This window comes from Somniosus microcephalus, unplaced genomic scaffold (genome assembly GCF_052327205.1).
Source record: "Somniosus microcephalus isolate GS21.2 unplaced genomic scaffold, FLI_Smic_1.0 unresolved_chr1, whole genome shotgun sequence".
In the NCBI taxonomy this organism is placed as follows: Eukaryota; Metazoa; Chordata; class Chondrichthyes; order Squaliformes; family Somniosidae; genus Somniosus; species Somniosus microcephalus.
In genome coordinates, this window is record NW_028225179.1 from 124,239,001 (window position 1) to 124,258,171 (window position 19,171).

Here is a 19,171-nt window from a genome sequence, read left to right on the forward strand (position 1 = left end):
GTGAGGGAGTGTGAGTGAGAGAGTGTGAGTGAGAGAGTGGGAGTGAGGGAGTGGGAGTGGGAGAGTGTGAGTGTGAGTGAGGGAGTGTGAGTGAGAGAGTGTGAGTGTGAGTGAGAGAGTGTGAGTGAGAGAATGTGAGTGAGAGAGTGTGAGTGAGAGAGTGTGAGTGAGAGAGTGTGAGTGAGGGAAGTGTGAGTGAGTGAGTGTGAGTGAGAGAGTGTGAGTGAGGGAGTGTGAGTGAGAGAGTGTGAGTGAGAGAGTGTGAGTGGGAGAGTGTGAGTGGGAGAGTGGGAGTGAGAGAGTGAGTGAGAGAGTGAGTGAGAGAGTGTGAGTGAGAGAGTGAGTGAGGGAGTGAGTGAGAGAGTGTGAGTGAGGGAGTGTGAGTGAGAGAGTGTGAGTGAGAGAGTGTGGGAGTGTGAGTGAGAGAGTGTGAGTGAGAGAGTGTGAGGTGAGAGTGTGTGGGAGTGTGAGTGAGAGAGTGTGAGTGAGAGAGTGTGAGTGAGAGAGTGTGAGTGAGAGAGTGTGAGTGAGAGAGTGTGAGTGAGAGAGTGAGTGAGAGAGTGTGAGTGAAAGAGTGTGAGTGAGAGAGTGTGAGTGTGTGTGTGAGAGAGTGTGAGTGAAAGAGTGTGAGTGTGAGTGAGAGTGTGAGTGAGAGTGTGCGTGTGAGTGAGAGAGTGTGAGTGAGAGAGTGTGAGTGAGGGAGTGTGAGAGTGAGAGAGTGTGAGAGTGACAGAGAGAGAGAGAGAGAGAGGGGGAGAGAGAGAGAGAGTGGGAGAGGGAGAGTGGGAGGGAGAGAGAGAGAGAGGGAGAGAGAGAGAGGGAGAGAGAGAGAGAGAGAGAGAGGGAGAGAGAGAGAGAGAGTGGGAGAGTGATAGTGGGAGAGAGTGAGAGAGGAGTGGGTGAGAGAGAGAGAGTGAGAGAGAGAGAGTGGGAGAGAGAGAGAGAGAGAGAGAGGAGAGAGAGGAGTGGGGGGAGAAAGAAAGGGGAGTGTGAGAGAGAGAGGGGGGTGGGAGCGAGAGAGATGGGAGTGGGGAGAGAGGGGGGGTGTGGGAGAGAGAGGGGGTGGAAGAGAGAGAGAGAGGGAGGAGAGTGAGAGAGGGGGGAGAGAGAAAGGGGAGTGGGAGAGAGAGAGGGGAGGAGGGAGAGAGAGAGGAAGAGAGAGGAGAGGAGAGAGAGAGAGAGTGAGGAGAGAGAGAGAGAGGGAGAGTGGGAGAGAGAGAGAGTGGGAGTGGAGAGAGAGGAGAGGGAGAGAGAGAGAGAGAGAGGAGTGGGAGAGAGAGAAAGGGAGTGGAGAGAGAGAGAGGGGAGTGGGGGAGAGAGAGAGAGGAGTGGGAGAAGAGAGAGAGAGAGAGAGAGGAGTGGGAGAGAGAGAGAGAGAGAGAGGAGTGGGAGAGAGAGAGGGGAGTGGAGAGAGAGAGAGGAGGTGGGAGAGAGAGAGAGAGAGGTGGGAGAGAGAGAGTGGGGAGAGAGAGAGAGGGAGAGTCTGTCGAGAGGGAGGTGTCGGGGAGAGAGAGAGAGAGAGAGAGTGGGAGAGAGAGAGAGGAGTGGAGAGAGAGATGTGAGAGAGAGAGGGAAAGGAGGAGAGGAGAGTGGAGAGAGAGAGAGGGGAGAGAGAGTGTGAGAGACAGATATAGGAGAGTGGGAAAGGGAGAGAGATAGGAGGGCAGAGAGCGACTGAGAAAACCTTGAACCCTTGACCGGTCCAGACTTAGTGACCAAAGCCTGGCCATCGAAAAAGGCAGACACAGACAGACCCGGCTGCCAAGAGAGGACAGGATATGCTCTCACTGCAGTCAGGGAGTGGTGGAGACAGAGATGCACTTCCTCACAGCTTGTGGAAAATATCAGGGCATCAGGGAGAATTTCTATCAAAAATTCTCACAAATATGCCCTGAATTCAGAAATTTGAATGACGGCCAAAAACTCCCATACCTACTAGGGGAACAGAGAAACTGTGTAACCTTAGCGGCACACTATGTTACAGCTTGCCATAAACAGAGGGACAACCAGTAAACCTAAGAAAAGAGTATATACAAATTATACGAATGTATATTTATACACTCAGGGATATATCTGTTTATACACTGTATGAAAAGATCTGCGTTTATGTGTTCAACCATAAATGTTTTTCGATGCTTTGGCAACATAAGATGTACCTTATCATGCCAATAAAGCGATTTGAATTGAATTTAATTGAATTGAGATTGAAATAAAAGAGAGAGCATAGAGAGCATGGAGAGAGTGGAAGAGAGAGGCTCGAGAGAAAAATATGAGAGAGAGAGGAGTGGAGAGAGGTAAGAATGGAGCGATACAGAGACAGAGAGAGAGAGGGGATAGAGAGAGAAAATGAGAGTGGAGAGAGAGAGGGAGAGAGAGAGGATGTTGAGAATTGGGCCCACATTGTCCTCCTCAAGCTCTTCCTTATTGGTGCACAGTGATGTCATCACATAAACATTTGAAAACAACAGCCGCTAGGTGTCAGAGTTCAGCCAGGCTGCACACGAGCAATCACACAGACACACTCCAACACAGACACACAGACTTACACCGACACACTCACAGACTCACACTCACACACACACTCTCACACACACTCGCAGACGCACACTCACACACACTCTCTCACACACACTCGCAGACTCACACACACACACTCCAACAAACACACACACACTCTCACACATACTCGCAGGCTCACACAGACACACTCCAACACACACACACAAACTCTCAGACACACACACAGACTCACACAGACACACTCCAACACACACACACAAACTCTCAGACACACACAGACTCACACAGACACACTCCAACACACACACACAGACTCACAGACACACACACAGACTCACACAGACACACTCCAACACACACACACAGATTCACAGACACACTCTCACACACACTCACAGACTCACACTCACACACACACTCACAGACTCACACTCACACACACACTCTCACACACACTCGCAGACTCACACAGACACACTCCAACACACACACAGACTCTCAGACAGACACACAGACTCACACTCACACACACACTCTCACACACACTCACAGACTCACACAGACACACTCAGACACACTCCAACACACACACACACAAACTCTCAGACGCACACACAGACTCACACAGACACACTCCAACAAACACACACAGACTCTCAGACACATACACAGACTCACACTCACACACACACTCTCACACACACTCAGACTCACACAGACACACTCAGACACACTCCAACACACACACACAGATTCACAGACACACTCTCACACACACTCACAGACTCCGACACACTCCAACACACACAGACTCACACAGACACACTCCAACACACACTCACAGACTCCGACACACTCCAACACACACAGACTCACACAGACACACTCCAACACACACTCACAGACTCAATTCAATTCAATTCAAATTGCTTTATTGGCATGACAAGATACATCTTATGTTGCCAAAGCACAGAAATACATGTATGATTGACCACATAAACACCGATCTCGACATACAGGCCTAGAAATTCAGTTGTTTGCACCAGCCGCTGGCGCCTTAGGAGGAGGAGAAGTGGGGTGCTAAGCGGCTAGCGCCCGGGCACAGCGCGATCTGCGCCTCTCGTGAACTTCAGTTAAGATTTAGCGGCGGCGCAAAACCTTTGCGCGCGCGCTCAGCTGCGCGCGCAGATCCTGACGTCATTTCATGGTGCAACGCCCTTTGTGCGCCCCAAACCGGAAATTCAGTGGCGCCGGCCTATTGTGCGCCTGGCGCCCCATAGCGACTGGTAGAGGGGAACGGTTCCCAGTCGCTGCGGGGCGCGGGGGGCGCTAATTAAAGGGGACTCCTCCTGCAGTATAAATGGCAGCCATTTTGCACCACTCCTTCTTTGTGAGACACGGATCTTTGGAGAGAGACAAAGGTAGAGAGCTTTCTGGTTTGGCTCAACACTCGCACAGGTACTTGTGGCTTCAGGCCACAGCTTTGCACTTGTCTTTAACTTCAGAGTCATAGCATTGATTGGAAACATATAATGGGGGCTGCAATGGGTGGAAACGTTGGGCTTCTCCATTGCATTCAAAGGGCTCAGAGATGCCGTGAGAGAGTGCCAGTCATGGCCAGACGGAGAAGGGGCAACAGGCGTCGGCAAAGGAGGCCTTACCCACCCAGGGTATACCGCCAGTAGTTCTCATATCTGAACATGTCTGAGGAGCAGTGTGTTCGGAGGCTGCGATTCAGAAGGGCGGTGGTCACTGAGATCTGCCACCTGCTTCGCGGAGATCTGCAGCCACAGCTGAGGAGCAGGACATCTCTGTCGGTGGCAGTGAAGGTGACGGTGGCTCTCAACTTCTATGCCACCGGCTCCTTCCAATCCGCTACTGGGGACATTTCCAACATCTCCCAGTTTGCGGTACATTGCTGCATCCACCAGGTGACCAATGCCCTTTTCAGAAGGAAACATCAGTTCATCTCCTTCCCCATGACCGTTGACAAGCAGCAACAGCGTGCAATGGGCTTTGCAGCATTAGCGGGCTTCCCCATGGTGCAGGGCGCCATTGACTGCACGCATGTGGCTTTGCGGGCACCTCTAGAGAATGCCGAGAATTACCACAACCGGAAGGGCTACCATTCGCTCAACGTGCAGTTGGTGTGTGACCACAGGCAGCTCATCCTAGCTGTCAATGCCCGCTTTCCAGGCAGCAGCCACGATGCCTTCATCCTGCGCCAGACTTCTGTGGCAGACATGTTCGAGGCCCAGCCTCACCCACGAGGATGGCATCTCGGGGACAAAGGCTATCCTTTGTGCACCTGGCTGATGACCCCGCTCCGTGCGCCCAGCACCCCTGCTGAAGTGGGATACAATGAGAGCCATCAAGCAACCAGGAACATCATTGAGCAAACAATCGGTGTGCTGAAGCAACGGTTCCGCTGTCTGGATCGTTCCGGAGGAGCCCTACAGTACTTGCCTGAGCGAGTCTCCCATTTCGTTGTCGTGTGCTGCATGCTGCACAACCTGGCTATCCGCAGGACTCAGCCACTGCCAGCAGACATTGGAGGACCACCAGAGGAGGAGGAGGAGGAGGAGGCGGAGGACCAGCACAGGAGGGAGGCAGAAAGTGCAAGGGCCGCCCGTCGGCGGCTTATTGCAAGTCGGTTCTAGGCCCCCTCTCAGGGAATGGCTTGTGCCAATGGCAGAAGATGAATGTAGCCGCTCCACAAGCCCTCAGCCGAGCAGGGCAACCAGGACTTCCAAAAGAAAGCATGGACAGTGCGATTTAAGAAATTTTTTTACTATGATACCTCTGTGCCCTTCCCACATGACAAACTAATGGAGAGAAACCCCCCCCAAAAACACAAATACACCAGTCTCGGCCTTTACAAGTAAAACAAATATACCAGTCTCGGCCTTTAAATATGAAACAAATACACCAGTCTCGGCCTTTAAATATGAAACAAATACACCAGTCTCGGCTTTTATATATGAAACAAATACACCAGTCTCGGCTTTTATAAGTAAAACACAACATTTGGCCACACCTTCTACTTTTTCCCCTGCGAGGGTGATCCGCCTCGCTTCTGCGATTGGCCCCTTCCCGCCCTGCAGCTCCTCCTCAATGGGACCCCAGTGGCTGCAGCAAGGCTGGGGGAAGGCTGCTGAGGGTCAGATGGTGAGTCGGCAGATGCCCTTGGGGGACGGCCTGGACCAGCTCTGGGCCTGGAGGGGCCGGCTGCTGACTGCTCCAACTCTGCTTGGGCGGCAGCAGTCTGTCCAACAGCTGGTGGCAGCTGCATTGGAGGAGTGACAGTGTTGGCTGCAGGAATGCTGCCAACCTGACAGATCACAGGCACTCCCTGGTCGGCTGAGACATTGGCACGCGCACGGGCCAGCACTGCAGCATGCGCAGCAATCTGCTGAGGCACAGACTGCTGGGCTGCTGCGGCACAGCGAGTGCCCCGGCGATGCCTGGCTGATCCAGCGAGGGTGGCAGCAGTTAGTGCCCGTGTGGCCCTGGTCTGTGTCTGCATGACAGCAGCCAGTGAATGCACGGCACGACTGAGCACTTGGCTAGAAGCCGCCTGTGAAGCAGCGAAGTCCTGCTGACTCCTAGCCTGTGCTGCCGCGATGTCCTGCAGACTCCTGGCCTGTGCTACACTGAATTGTTGCAGACTTCTGGCCTGTGCTGCCCCGAATTCCTGCACACTCCTTGCCAGTGACTCTATGGTGTCAGGCATCCTTGCCACTGCAGCCATGAGCTCAGTGTGCCTGTGCTCAGCCTGGGCGCCCATTTCCGCTAGGAGCCGCACCTCCTCTGCGCTCACCGTAGCAGGACTGGAGGCTGCACTCACCCTCCGGGGAGAAGGCCGCCGAGCTTCCCCACCCCTCCCGCGTTGCTGCAGCCCGCTGGTCATAGAGTCATAGAGTAATACAGCACGGATAGAGGCCCTTCGGCCCATCGTGTCCGCGCCGGCCATCAAGCACTGTCTAATCAAATCCCATATTCCAGCATTTGGTCCGTAGCCTTGTATGTTATGGCATTTCAAGTGCTCATCCAAATGCTTCTTAAATGTTGTGAGGGTTCCTGCCTCCACAACCCTTTCAGGCAGTGAGTTCCAGACTCCAACCACCCTCTGGGTGAAAAAGTTCTTTCTCAAATCCCCTCTAAACCTCCCGCCCTTTACCTTGAATCTATGCCCCCTATTTATTGACCCTTCTACTAAGGAAAAAAGCTCCTTAGTATCCATCCTATCTATGCCCCTCATAATTTTGTACACCTCAATCATGTCCCCCCTCAGCCTCCTCTGCTCCAAGGAAAACAAACCCAATCTGCCCAGTCTCTCTTCATAGCTGAAGCGCTCCAGCCCTGGTAACATCCTGGTGAATCTCCTCTGCACCCTCTCCAAAGCGATCACATCCTTCCTGTAGTGTGGCGACCAGAACTGCACACAATATTCCAGCTGTGGCCTAACCAGTGTTTTATACAGCTCCATCATAACCTCCTTGCTCTTATATTCTATGCCTCGGCTAATGAAGGCAAGTATCCCATATGCCTTTTTTACCACCTTATCCACCTGTTCTGCCGCCTTCAGGGATCTGTGTACTTGCACACCCAGATCCCTCTGACCCTCCGTCTTGCCTAGGGTCTTACCATTCATTGTGTATTCCCTTGCCTTGTTAGTCCCCCCAAAGTGCATCACCTCGCACTTTTCCAGGTTAAATTCCATTTGCCACTGTTCCGCCCATCTGACCAACCCATCTATATCGTCCTGCAGACTGAGACTACCCTCCTCGCTATTTACCACCCTACCAATTTTTGTATCATCCGCGAACTTACTGATCATACCTTTTACATTCATATCCAAGTCATTAATGTAGACCACAAACAGCAAGGGACCCAGCACCGATCCCTGTGGTACCCCACTGGCCACAGGCTTCCAGTCACAAAAACAACCTTCGACCATCACCCTCTGCCTTCTGCCACTAAGCCAGTTTTGTATCCAATGTGCCAAGGCACCCTGGATTCCATGGGCTCTTACCTTCTTGACCAGTCTCCTGTGTGGGACTTTATCGAAGGCCTTACTGAAATCCATGTATACCACATCCACTGCGTTACCCTCATCCACACACCTAGTCACCCCCTCAAAAAATTCAATCAAATTAGTCAGACATGATCTTCCCTTGACAAAGCCATGTTGACTATCCCTGATTAATCCTTGCCTCTCCAAGTGGAGACTAATTTTGTCCCTCAGAATTTTTTCCAATAATTTTCCTACCACTGATGTTAGGCTCACTGGCCTGTAGTTCCCCAGTTTTTCCCTACTCCCCTTCTTGAATAATGGTACTACATTAGCGGTTCTCCAGTCCTCTGGCACATCCCCTGTGGCCAGAGAGGTTCTGAATATATGTGTTAGAGCCCCCGCAATCTCTTCCTTTGCCTCACACAGCAGCCTGGGATACATTTCGTCCGGGCCTGGGGATTTATCCATTTTTAGGCCTGCTAAAACCGCCAATACCTCCTCCCTCTCGATGTTAATATGTTCGAGCATATCACAGTCCCCCCGCCCTATTTCTATGTCTACATCGTCCTTCTCCATAGTGAAAACAGATGCAAAAAATTCATTTAGAACCCCTCCTACATCTTCCGGCTCCACACACAGATTGCCACTTTTGTCCCTAATAGGCCTTATTTTTTCCCTAGTTATCCTCTTACCCTTAATATACTTATAAAACATCTTAGGGTTTTCTTTTATTTTGCTCGCCAGTGTTATTTCATGGCCCCTCCTTGATCTCCTAATTTCTTTTTTAAGTATCCCCCTGCACTTTTTGTACTCCTCTAGGGCTTCCTCCGTCTTTAGCCTTTTGTATCTGCCAAAAGCCCTCCTTTTTTTCCTAATCCATTCTCGTATAGCCCCTGACATCCAAGGTTCCCTGTGGTTTTTGGAACCACCCTTGACCTTTACGGGAACATGTTGCCATTGTATGATCTCAATCTCCCTTCTGAAAGCCTCCCATTGCTCCGATGCGGATTTTCCTACAAGTAGCTGATCCCAGTCCATTTTGGCCAGATCCTGCCTTATCCTATTAAAATCGGCCTTCTCCCAATTTAGAACCTTTATTTCCGGCCCATCCCTGTCCTTTTCCATGACCACCTTAAATCTCACCATATTATGGTCACTGTCACCAAAGTGCTCACCTACTAGCACTTCTTCCACTTGGCCGGCCACATTCCCTAGAATTAGGTCCAGTACCGCCCCCTCTCTTGTAGGACTTTCTACATGCTGGCTCAAAAATCTCTCCTGGATGCACTTTAAGAATTCTACACCCTCTGAGCCTTTCACACTCTGACTATCCCAGTTAATATTGGGGAAGTTGAAATCCCCCATTATTATTACCCTATTATTTGCACATTTCTCTGAGATTTGCCTACATATCTGTTCCTCTATCTCCCCCTGACTGTTTGGGGGCCTATAGTACGCTCCCAGCAAAGTGCTTTCCCCCTTTTTGTTTTTAAGCTCCACCCATATGGCCTCATTAGACGAACCTGCTAATATATCATCCCTCCTTATGGCAGTAATTGATTCCTTAATTAATATTGCGACACCCCCTCCTCTTATCCCTCCCCCCCTGTCTCGCCTGAAGATTCTGTACCCCGGAATATTGAGCTGCCAGTCTTGCCCCTCCCTCAACCATGTCTCCGTGATAGCAACAATATCGTACTCCCATGTGTTTATCAACACCTTCAGCTCATCCACCTTATTTGCAAGACTCCTTGCATTAAAATAGATGCCATCCAGCCTTGCCCTTATATATTTGCCCTGTCTACCAAGCTGACTTGTTTTTTTCTCTATAATTGGCAGCACATCACCCCCTATTTCAGCTCCCCTCTGTATCCCATCCCCCTGCCAAGTTAGTTTAAACCCCCCCCATCAGTGCTAGCAAACCTCCCCGCAAGGATATTTGTCCCGCTCTGGTTCAGGTGCAACCCGTCTTACTTGTACAAGTCCCACCTTTCCCAGAAGCAGGCCCAGTGATCCAGGAAACTAAAACCCTCCCTCCTGCACCAACTCTTTAGCCACGCATTCATCTGTTCTATCCTCCTATTCCTATACTCACTAGCACGTGGCACTGGGAGTAATCCAGAGATTACAACCTTTGAGGTCCTGCTCTTTAATCTGCTACCTAGCTCCCTAAATTCTTGATGCAGGACCTCATCCCCCTTCCTACCTATGTCGTTGGTCCCAATGTGGACCACGACCTCTGCCTGCTCACCCTCCCCCTTAAGAATGCCCTGTAGCCGCTCAGTGACATCCATGACCCTGGCCCCAGGGAGGCAACAAACCATCCTGGAGTCACGTTTGCGGCCACAGAAACGCCTATCTGTTCCCCTTATGATAGAATCCCCTACCACTATTGCTCTCCCACTCTTTTTCCTCCCTTTCTGAGCAGCAGAAGCGTCCCTGGTGCCAGGAAGTTGGCTGCTGCTGCTTTCCCCTGGTGAGTCATCCCCCTCAACAGTATTCAACTTGGTATACCTGTTTGAAAGGGGGATGACCGCAGGGGTCCCCTGCACTTCCTGCCTGCCTCTGTTGCTCCGCCTGATGGTCACCCAGTTTCTTTCTGCCTGTGCAGCCCTACCCTGCGGCGTGAACAACTCGCTAAACGTGCAATCCACGACCCTCTCAGCATCGCGCATGCTCCAAAACTCATCCACCCGCAGCTCGAGCGCCGCAATGCGGTCTACAAGTAGCTGCAGCTGGATGCATTTCTTGCACACATGGTCATCAGGGACACTGGCAGCGTCCCTGACTTCCCACATGGAGCAAGAGGAGCAGAACACGGGGCTGAGCTCTCCTGCCATGACTTACTCCTTTAATTAATTAAAAAATTTATTCAATACCTCAGTTACAGGTATACTCTAGGGCGCTTTATTTACCAACTGTCCCCACTACACCACAGAGACCCTAGAAATTTAACACCACAGAATTCAAGCTTGTATTGAAAAGAGAGAAATACTCACCAACCAATCACTTACCTGCTTCCTGCTGACGTCACACTTGGATTACTTTTTACCTCTCTCCCGGAACCTGGATTGGTACGCCTCGCTGCCTCGGGCTGCTCTTTATGTAGCTCTCCCGCCTCTGGTGATCCCGCTCAGGTCCGCTGCCTCTCCGGTCTCGGGGCTCTGGGCCTCGCTGCCTCGGGCTGATCTTTATGTAGCTCTCCCGCCTCTGGTGATCCCGCTCAGGTCCGCTGCCTCTCCGGTCTCGGGGCTCTGGGCCTCGCTGCCTCGGGCTGCTCTTTATGTAGCTCTCCCGCCTCTGGTGATCCCGCTCAGGTCCGCTGCCTCTCCGGTCTCGGGGCTCTGGGCCTCGCTGCCTCGGGCTGCTCTTTATGTAGCTCTCCCGCCTCTGGTGATCCTGCTCAGGTCCGCTGCCTCTCCGGCCTCGGGGCTTCACTATCCTCCGACCCTTCCCCCCTGCTCCCCTCCAGGGAAGACGTGTCACCATCATGGCCATGGGCTGCCTCGGCTGTCCCTGATGGGCTGGCTTCCTCTTCCTCCTCCTCTATGTCTGACTCGGACACAGTGCCAGCTTGGGGGGCCGCCTCCTCACCTGGAGAGTCACCATCTGAAAGCAGGGAGGCACAAGAGTTGCTTTAGAGTGAGGACAGGGCGGCAGCGAGGGAGGCATGTGTGCTGCTGTGCACTGCATTGGTTCGATAGTGGCAAAGGATGCTGGCGTGAGGCGCAAGTGGAAAGGGAGAGGTCAAAAAGGTGATGACCTTACCATTGGTGCCCAGAACAGGGTCAGCATCTCCAGTGGCAACGGGGCCACTCAGCCGGCCTGCCATGATCCGCTCCACTCGCTGCGCGAGGTCGCTCAGCTGTTTCAGGTCAGGACGGCCTCCCCCGGCCTGTCGCTGCTGTCTTCTGTTATGCGCCAGCTTGGCCTACAAGAGAAAGGACCGCCTCTAAGTACAGTGTCAAGCCCTGATCTTGCCCGCACTGCCTCCCATGGTCGAATAGCCCTGACAGTGTCTAAAGTCCTGATTGCGCAAGTGCTTTTCATGACAGTCCCATAGCTGCTGGATGAGGGCTGGCCATTAGGGCTTTCAGACCTGTTTGGCCATAAAGTGAGGTGCACATGCAGGGATGAGGAGGATACTGGAAAGGGTACTCACCCTGACAACCCGAGTGAGGTCGTTGAATTTTTTCCGGCACTGGGTTGGTGTCCTGCCAACCACGCTGTTGGACGTGACCCTGTTTGCCACATCCCTCCATGCTTTCCGATATTCGGCGGCCAGCGGCCTCCTGCCACCCTCAGGGAAGAGGATATGGCGCCTGCGGTCCACTGCGCCAACCAGCAGCCTCAGGTCACCCTCGCCGAAGCGCTGCGCTCTCTCCCTGGCCTTCTCCATTCTCCTGGGCGTGGAGCTGTTCCAGAAGCAGTGTTCAGGCCTTGCCTTAGGGCTGCAGTGTGCAGGGCGTGGCAGCCAAGCAATTCCACCCTCCCCCTTTAAGTGCTGACCGGCGCCTGACTGTCTGGCCTCAATGAGCAACTCGCCGCACCTGCGCTGCGCCCGCCTTCAGTGTTTGCGCCCCGGATCGCCGGCTTAGCGCCTAATGATAGTCGTGCATCGCCTGCTTTAGCGCAGCAGCAACCTCTTGGGGCGATGCAACTGAATATCGGCGAAGGTGGCACTAAATTGCGCCGGGCGCAAAAGTTAGCGAACGCCATGCTGTAGCGCCCCAAACGTGGCTATACTGAATTTCTAGGCCACAGTGTATAGACAAGTATACCCATGTATACATAGATATATACACACATATAATATGCATATAATCTTTTCTTAGATTTAATGGTCACTGGTTGTCCCTCTGCTTGTGGCAAGCTGTAACATAGTTTGCCGCTATAGTTACACATTTTCTCTGTTCCCCCAATAGATATGGGAGTTTTTGGTGGTCATTCAAATTTTTGAATTCAGGGCATATTTTTGTGAATTTTGGGTAGAAATTCTCCCTTATGTCCTGATAGTTTCCACAAGTTGTGAGGAAGTGCATCTCTGTCTCCACCACTCCCTGACTGCAGTGAGAGCATATCCTGTCCTCTCTGGGCAGCCAGGTCTGCCTGTGACTGCCTTTTTCGATGGCCAGGCTATGTTCACTAAGTCTGTACATTGTCAAGGCTTTTCTCAGTTTGCTATCCTTTACCGTGGTCAGATATTCAGCCATGGTGTATTGTCTGTTTAGGACCAAATAGCAATCGAGTTTGTTTTGGGTTTTTGTCGTTTCTGTCCAATAGGTCAAATATTTTTCCTTTTGTTTAGTGATAATTGTGTTGGGTCGAATTCTCTGTGCTAGGATGTCACTGTCCTGGGGCTGGTTATTATTAGTAGTGTTGGTAGTTACTTCACTGAGTCCCAGGACTAGTTGACTGAGGGTACTCTTCTCTATGATCATCTCACAGACACACTCCAACACACACTCACACACTCCAACACACACTCACAGACTCACACAGACTCTCAGACACACACTCACACACACTCAGACTCACACAGACACACTCCAACACACACACACAGACTCACACACACTCACAGACTCACACTCACACACACTCAGACTCACACACTCACAGACTCACACTCACAGACTCACTCACACACACAGACACAAACACTCACACACTCACACTCACAGACACACTCTCACACACACTCACAAATTCACACAGACACACTCCAACACACACTCACAGACTCACACTCACACACAGACACACACGCTCAGACTCACACACACTCAGACTCACACTTACTCAGACTCACACACACTCACAGACTCACACTCACAGACTCACTCACACACACAGACACAAACACTCACAGACACACTCACAGACTCACACTCGCACGCACTCACACACTCACAGACACACTCTCACACACACTCACAGACTCACACAGGCACACTCCAACACGCACTCACAGACTCACACTCACACACAGACACACACGCTCAGACTCACACACACTCAGACTCACACTTACTCAGACTCACACTCACAGACTCACACACACACACAAACACACTCACAGACAGACTCACACTCACAGACTCACACACACACAGACAGACTCACAGACAGACTCACACTCACAGACACACACAGACACACACTCACACACTCACAGACACTCACACAGAAACACTCACACGCATCCACACACTCACAGGCATACAGACATACAGACACACTCACAGACACGCTCACAGACACACTCACACAGACACACATACACTCACACTCATACAGACACACACACACATTCATACACATACTCAGACACACACACACATGCAGACGTAGACATACAAACACACACGTAATACATACACAGAGACACAAACACACACAACTGGTATGAGAATGCCACGCAGCACGTTCGATGAGTTTAGCATCCTGTACAGTAAATAGTCACTCATCGTACACTGAGCAGAGAATGGAGAGCCCATGAATTAACCCTCTCAGTCCCTTCTCATTTACAGTTAAAGATCAGACACCCTGTCCTTTCACCCGGTTAGTTAAGATTAATCCCCTCCACTGGGGACAGGCTGTCTCACTGGACGATAGCTTGGCTCTGGTGGAGAGGAGTAACCCTTTCACTCACCTCTTCTCATTTACAGTGAGAGCTTGGGGTCGGTTTTGGTGTTCACTGGCTGGGGTTATAGGCATTGCCGGGGTAGAAGGTGGGATGGTAAATCTGGAGCACCGGTAACCGATCCCAATGGATTTTCCTCCCGCTGAGATTAACAGAAGGAAAGTCTGGTGGGTTTTCCAAGGGACCGTGTTTCCAATATACGGGATGAACCCTCTCATGTAACTCAATCACCGAGGTCGTGATTCTACTGCTAATAATTGGCACCGTGGGCCTGATAATCCACTTCTCATTGCCAGCCCGCAAAGCATACTGGGAAACTCCACATCTCCAGCCCACCATTTCCTGACCGTCAGCATAGATGCATTTAAGGGGAAGCTAGATATGTACACAAGGAAGAAAGTAACAGAAGGGTATGCTGATAGGGTGAGATGAAGTAAGCAGGAAGGAGAAATAACAACAGGAACGCTGGAAAACCTCAGCAGGCCAGACAACATCCGTGGAGAGAGAAACAGAGTCAACGCTTCAGGTCGAAGACCCTTCGTCAGAACTGAGAAAAAAGCAGGAAATGGAACAGATTAAGAAGCAAGTTTGGGGCTGGGAAATGGGGGAGGGGATGAAAGAACAAAAGGGAAGGTCTGGGAGAGGTGAAGAGACATTAAGAGATATTCAAGGTGAGATGAGATGGTAATAGGACAGGTAAAGAGACAAACAATGGCTCTAGATGAAGTGTGAAATGTGCTGGCAGCGTGAGAGACAGCTGCCATGTGGGAGAGAAAATAAAGGAAAAGGCACAAACCGAAAGTGTGGATAAAAAATATAAAAATATGATGGGGGCCGAGGTTATGGTCTGAAATTGTTGAACTCGATATTGAGTCTGGAAGGCTGCAAAGTGCCTAATCGGAAGATGAGGTGCTGTTCCTCGAGCTTACGTGGAACAATGCAAAAGGCCGAGGACGGTGAGGTCTGAGTGGGAATGGAGCAGTGAATTGAAATGACAGGCGACCGGAAGCTCGGGGTCACCCTTACGGACTGAAGGCAGGTGTTCCGCAAAGCGGTCACCCAATCGGAAGAAGGAGGCTCGTGTGGAGCATAAACACCAGCACGGACAAGTTGGGCCGAATGGCCTGTTTCTGTGCTGTGCATTCCATGTAATTCTATGGACTTATACACTTAATGGCAGTTTTAAAGAGTGTGCAGGGACAGAGGGACCTGGGAGTTAATGTGCATATGTCCCTGAAGGTGGTGGGACATATTGAGAGAGTGGTTAGCAAAGCATATGGGATCTTGGGCTTCATAAATAGAAGATGTAAGAAATCACACAACATCAGGTTATAGTCCAACAGCTTTATTTGAAATCACAAGCTTTCGGAGCGCTGCTCCTTCGTCAGGTGAAGTGGAGAGATGCATAAAAACACAGCTTATATAGTCATCATAGAATAATGTCAGATGTTTACAGGTAATCTTTCTAACTGCCATTTATCACACCTCGGCAGAGAGATAATCACAGTAATCAAAGGTGTAAATGGTGTCCAAACAGGTCAGTCAGGAAAACATTACATCAAAGAACAATGAGGTGGGGTTACAAGGGGTCAAATGTTGCAGATGCTGGGGTCTGTATGAAAAACAAAAAAAGATAATAAACATTTTTTCTGCTGGAAATCAGAGCAGGTCCGGCCGCATCTGTGTGGAGAGAACAAGCCAACGACGACTCGAGTCTGGATGACCCTACGTCAGGTGGGGTTACATGTAGCGTGACATGAACCCAGGATCCCGGTTGAGGCCGTCCTCATGGGTGCGGAACTTGGCTATCAGTTTCTGCTCGACGATTTTGCATTGTCGTGTGTCTCGAAGGCCGCCTTCGTCGTCCAGTACTTCCCCGGAGTGGAGAAACTACGTCATGTTCTTCGCAGCCTTCAACATGTCATCGATGATGATGAACACCTCGCTAAGGCCATCCCCGCGCCTCCACTACTCGCCTTCAAACAGCCGCCTAACCTCAAACAGACCATCGTTTGCAGCAAATTACCCAGCTTTCAGGAGAACAGTGACCATGACACCACACAACCCTGCCACAGCAACCTCTGCAAGACATGCCAGATCATCAACACAGATACCATCATCACACGTGAGGACACCACCCACCAGGTACATGGTACATACTCATGTGACTCGGCCAACGTTGTCTACCTCATACGTTGCAGGAAAGGATGCCCCAGAGCATGGTACATCGGCGAGACCATGCAGACACTGCGACAACGGATGAACGGACACCGCGCAACAATCGCCAGGCAGGAGTGTTCCCTCCCAGTCGGGGAACACTTCAGCAGTCAAGGACATTCAGCCTCCGATCTTCGGGTAAGCATTCTCCAAGGCGGCCTTCGAGACACACGACAACGCAAAATCGTCGAGCAGAAACTGATAGCCAAGTTCCGCACCATGGACGGCCTCAACCGGGATCTTGGGTTCATGTCACGCTACATGTAACCCCACCTGATGTAGGGTCATCCAGACTCGAGTCGTCGTTGGCTTGTTCTCGCCACACAGATGCGGCCGGACCTGCTGTGATTTCCAGCAAAAAAAATGTTTTTTGTCTTTTTTTGTTTTTCATACAGACCCCAGCATCTGCAACATTTGACCCCTTGTAACCCCACCTCATTGTTCTTTGATGTAATGTTTTCCTGACTGACCTGTTTGGACACCATTTACACCTTTGATTGCTGTGATTATCTCTCTGCCGAGGTGTGATAAATGGCAGTTAGAAAGATTACCTGTAAACATCTGACATTATTCTATGATGACTATATAAGCTGTGTTTTTATGCATCTCTCCACTTCACCTGATGAAGGAGCAGCGCTCCGAAAGCTTGTGATTTCAAATAAAGCTGTTGGACTATAACCTGGTGTTGTGTGATTTCTTACATTTGTCCACCCCAGTCCAACACCGGCATCTCCACACCATTCATAAATAGAGGTATTGAGTACAAAAGTAGAGAAGTTATGCTGAACCTTTATAAAGCACTGGTTAGGCCACAACTGAAGTATTGTGTCCAGTTCTGGTCACCACACTTTAGGAAGGATGTGAAGGCCCTTGAGAGGGTGCAGAGGAGATTTGCCAGAATGGTTCCGGGGATGGGGGTTCTTAGCTACCAGGACAGGTTGGAGAAGCTGGAATTGTTTTCATTAGAGCAAAGGAGGTTGAGGGGTGATTTGATAGAGGTGTACAAGATTATGACAGGTTTGGATAGGCTAGACGGGGAAAGGCTGTTCCCACTAGCTGATGGTACAAGGAGTATAGGACACAGATTTAAGGATTTGGCAAGAGATACAAGGGGATGTGAGGAAAAACTTTTTTATGCAGGAGTGGTGATGACCTGGAATTTGCTGCTGATGGAAGTGGTGGAGGCGGAGACACTCAATGTTTTCAAGGGGAGACTGGATAGGCACTTGAGGGAAATAAACTTGCAGGGCTACGGGGATAGAGCGGGGCGAATGGGACTGACTGGATTGCTCTTCAGAGAGCTGGCACGGACTCGATGGGCCGAATGGCCTCCTTCTGTGCTGTTATGACTCTATGTAATTAACGATCGGAAACTCATGGATTGTACAGAATATCCCTGCTCCGGGAGCGCTGGAGTGGAAAATCCCATCCCATGTATTCCTGCCTAAACACTTCGTCATATCTGTTCGGTATTGCCGGCTCCTTGTTAGGACTGTCCCGGCCTAGAAGTGGGAATGCTGGCTTCAGGTTGCCAGCCATCGGGTAGTGAGGCACGGGGGAAGGGTTGGGACCGGGAGTCCAGAGGCAGGGGGGTGCATGGGGTGGGGCAGTTGAATCAGAGTGGGTTGTGAGGGTGGGGGGTGTCTGTCGAACTTGCCATCGTACCTAAAGCAGGTGGCAATTGGAGGTAACAAAAGAACCTGCATTTATATAATGCCTTCATGATCTCAGGATGTCCCAAAGCACTTTGCAGCCAATGAAGTACTTTTTAAAGTATAGGCACTGTTGTAATGTGGGAAACGCGGCAGCCAATCTTGCGCACAGCAAGCTCCCACAAACAGCAATGAGACAATGACCAGATCATCTGTTTTTAGTGATGTTGGTTGAGGGAGAAATATTATCCAGGATTCCAGGGGAGAACTGCCCCCTGTTCTTCTTCAAAATAATGCCGTGGGATCTTTTATGTCCACCTGAGAGAAGGCAGATGGGGCCCTCTCATCCCAACATCTTATCCCGAAAGACGGCAGAGAGATACGGGGAGAAGATGGACCAATGGGGATGAGGAAGTGCCGAGTTGAGCTACGTTTCCAATGGCTTTATCGGTCGGCCTCACCATAGCGGAGGAAGTTGAGGCCCCGCTGACCCTGGACACCGGGCGCCGTTGGCGATAACGATCCGCCAAGAACATTCTTCATTCTTCCCCGCGAGTTTCAGCTTCAGTCTCCTGAAGCATGCTTGGAAATTCCACACCCACCAGCATTGCGGTTTTCCACCCCTTAGAATTAATGGCCTGGTGGAAGACAGGAACAGGAGCAGGCCATTCAGCCCCTCGAGCCTGTCCTGCCATTCAATTAGATCGCGGCTGATCTGTCTCCTAACTCCATCTATCTGCCTTGGTTCCGTAACCCTAAATACCCTTACCGAACATAAATCTATCAATTGCAGTTTGGATCCCCAGCCTCAACGGCTTTTTGCAGGGAGTGAGTTCCAGATTTCCACTGCCTTTTGTATGAAGAAGTGCTTCCTGACATCACCCCTGAACGGCCTAGCTCTAAATTTTAAGGTTATGGCCCCCTTGTTCTGGTAAGTGTGGAACTTCCTGATACGTGCTCCTGGGCTGAAGTGAGATATCCCTGGAAATGAGACGACTGAGGTCTTTAAGAATACGAAAGGGTTCGTTAGGGTAGACGTACAGAAGATGTTTCCACTTGTGTGGGAGTCCAAAACAAGGGGCCATCAATAGAAGATAGTCACTCATAAATCCAATAAGG

At 50.9% G+C, this 19,171-nt stretch overlaps 2 protein-coding genes across 3 annotated transcripts in view; both read right to left on the reverse strand.

The window, feature by feature from the left end:
• Window positions 1–14,257, reverse strand: part of LOC147095801 (pre-B-cell leukemia transcription factor 2-like) — a 54,826-nt gene extending 40,569 nt beyond the window's left edge. The window contains exon 1 of the mRNA XM_085974172.1: window positions 14,193–14,257. Within this exon, the coding sequence (XP_085830298.1) occupies window positions 14,193–14,257 (65 nt within the window). The remainder of the gene's footprint in view (window positions 1–14,192) is intronic.
• LOC147095800 (vesicle-trafficking protein SEC22b-like) overlaps window positions 1–19,171 on the reverse strand; it is a 523,236-nt gene that overhangs the window by 369,878 nt on the left and 134,187 nt on the right. The window lies entirely within an intron of this gene.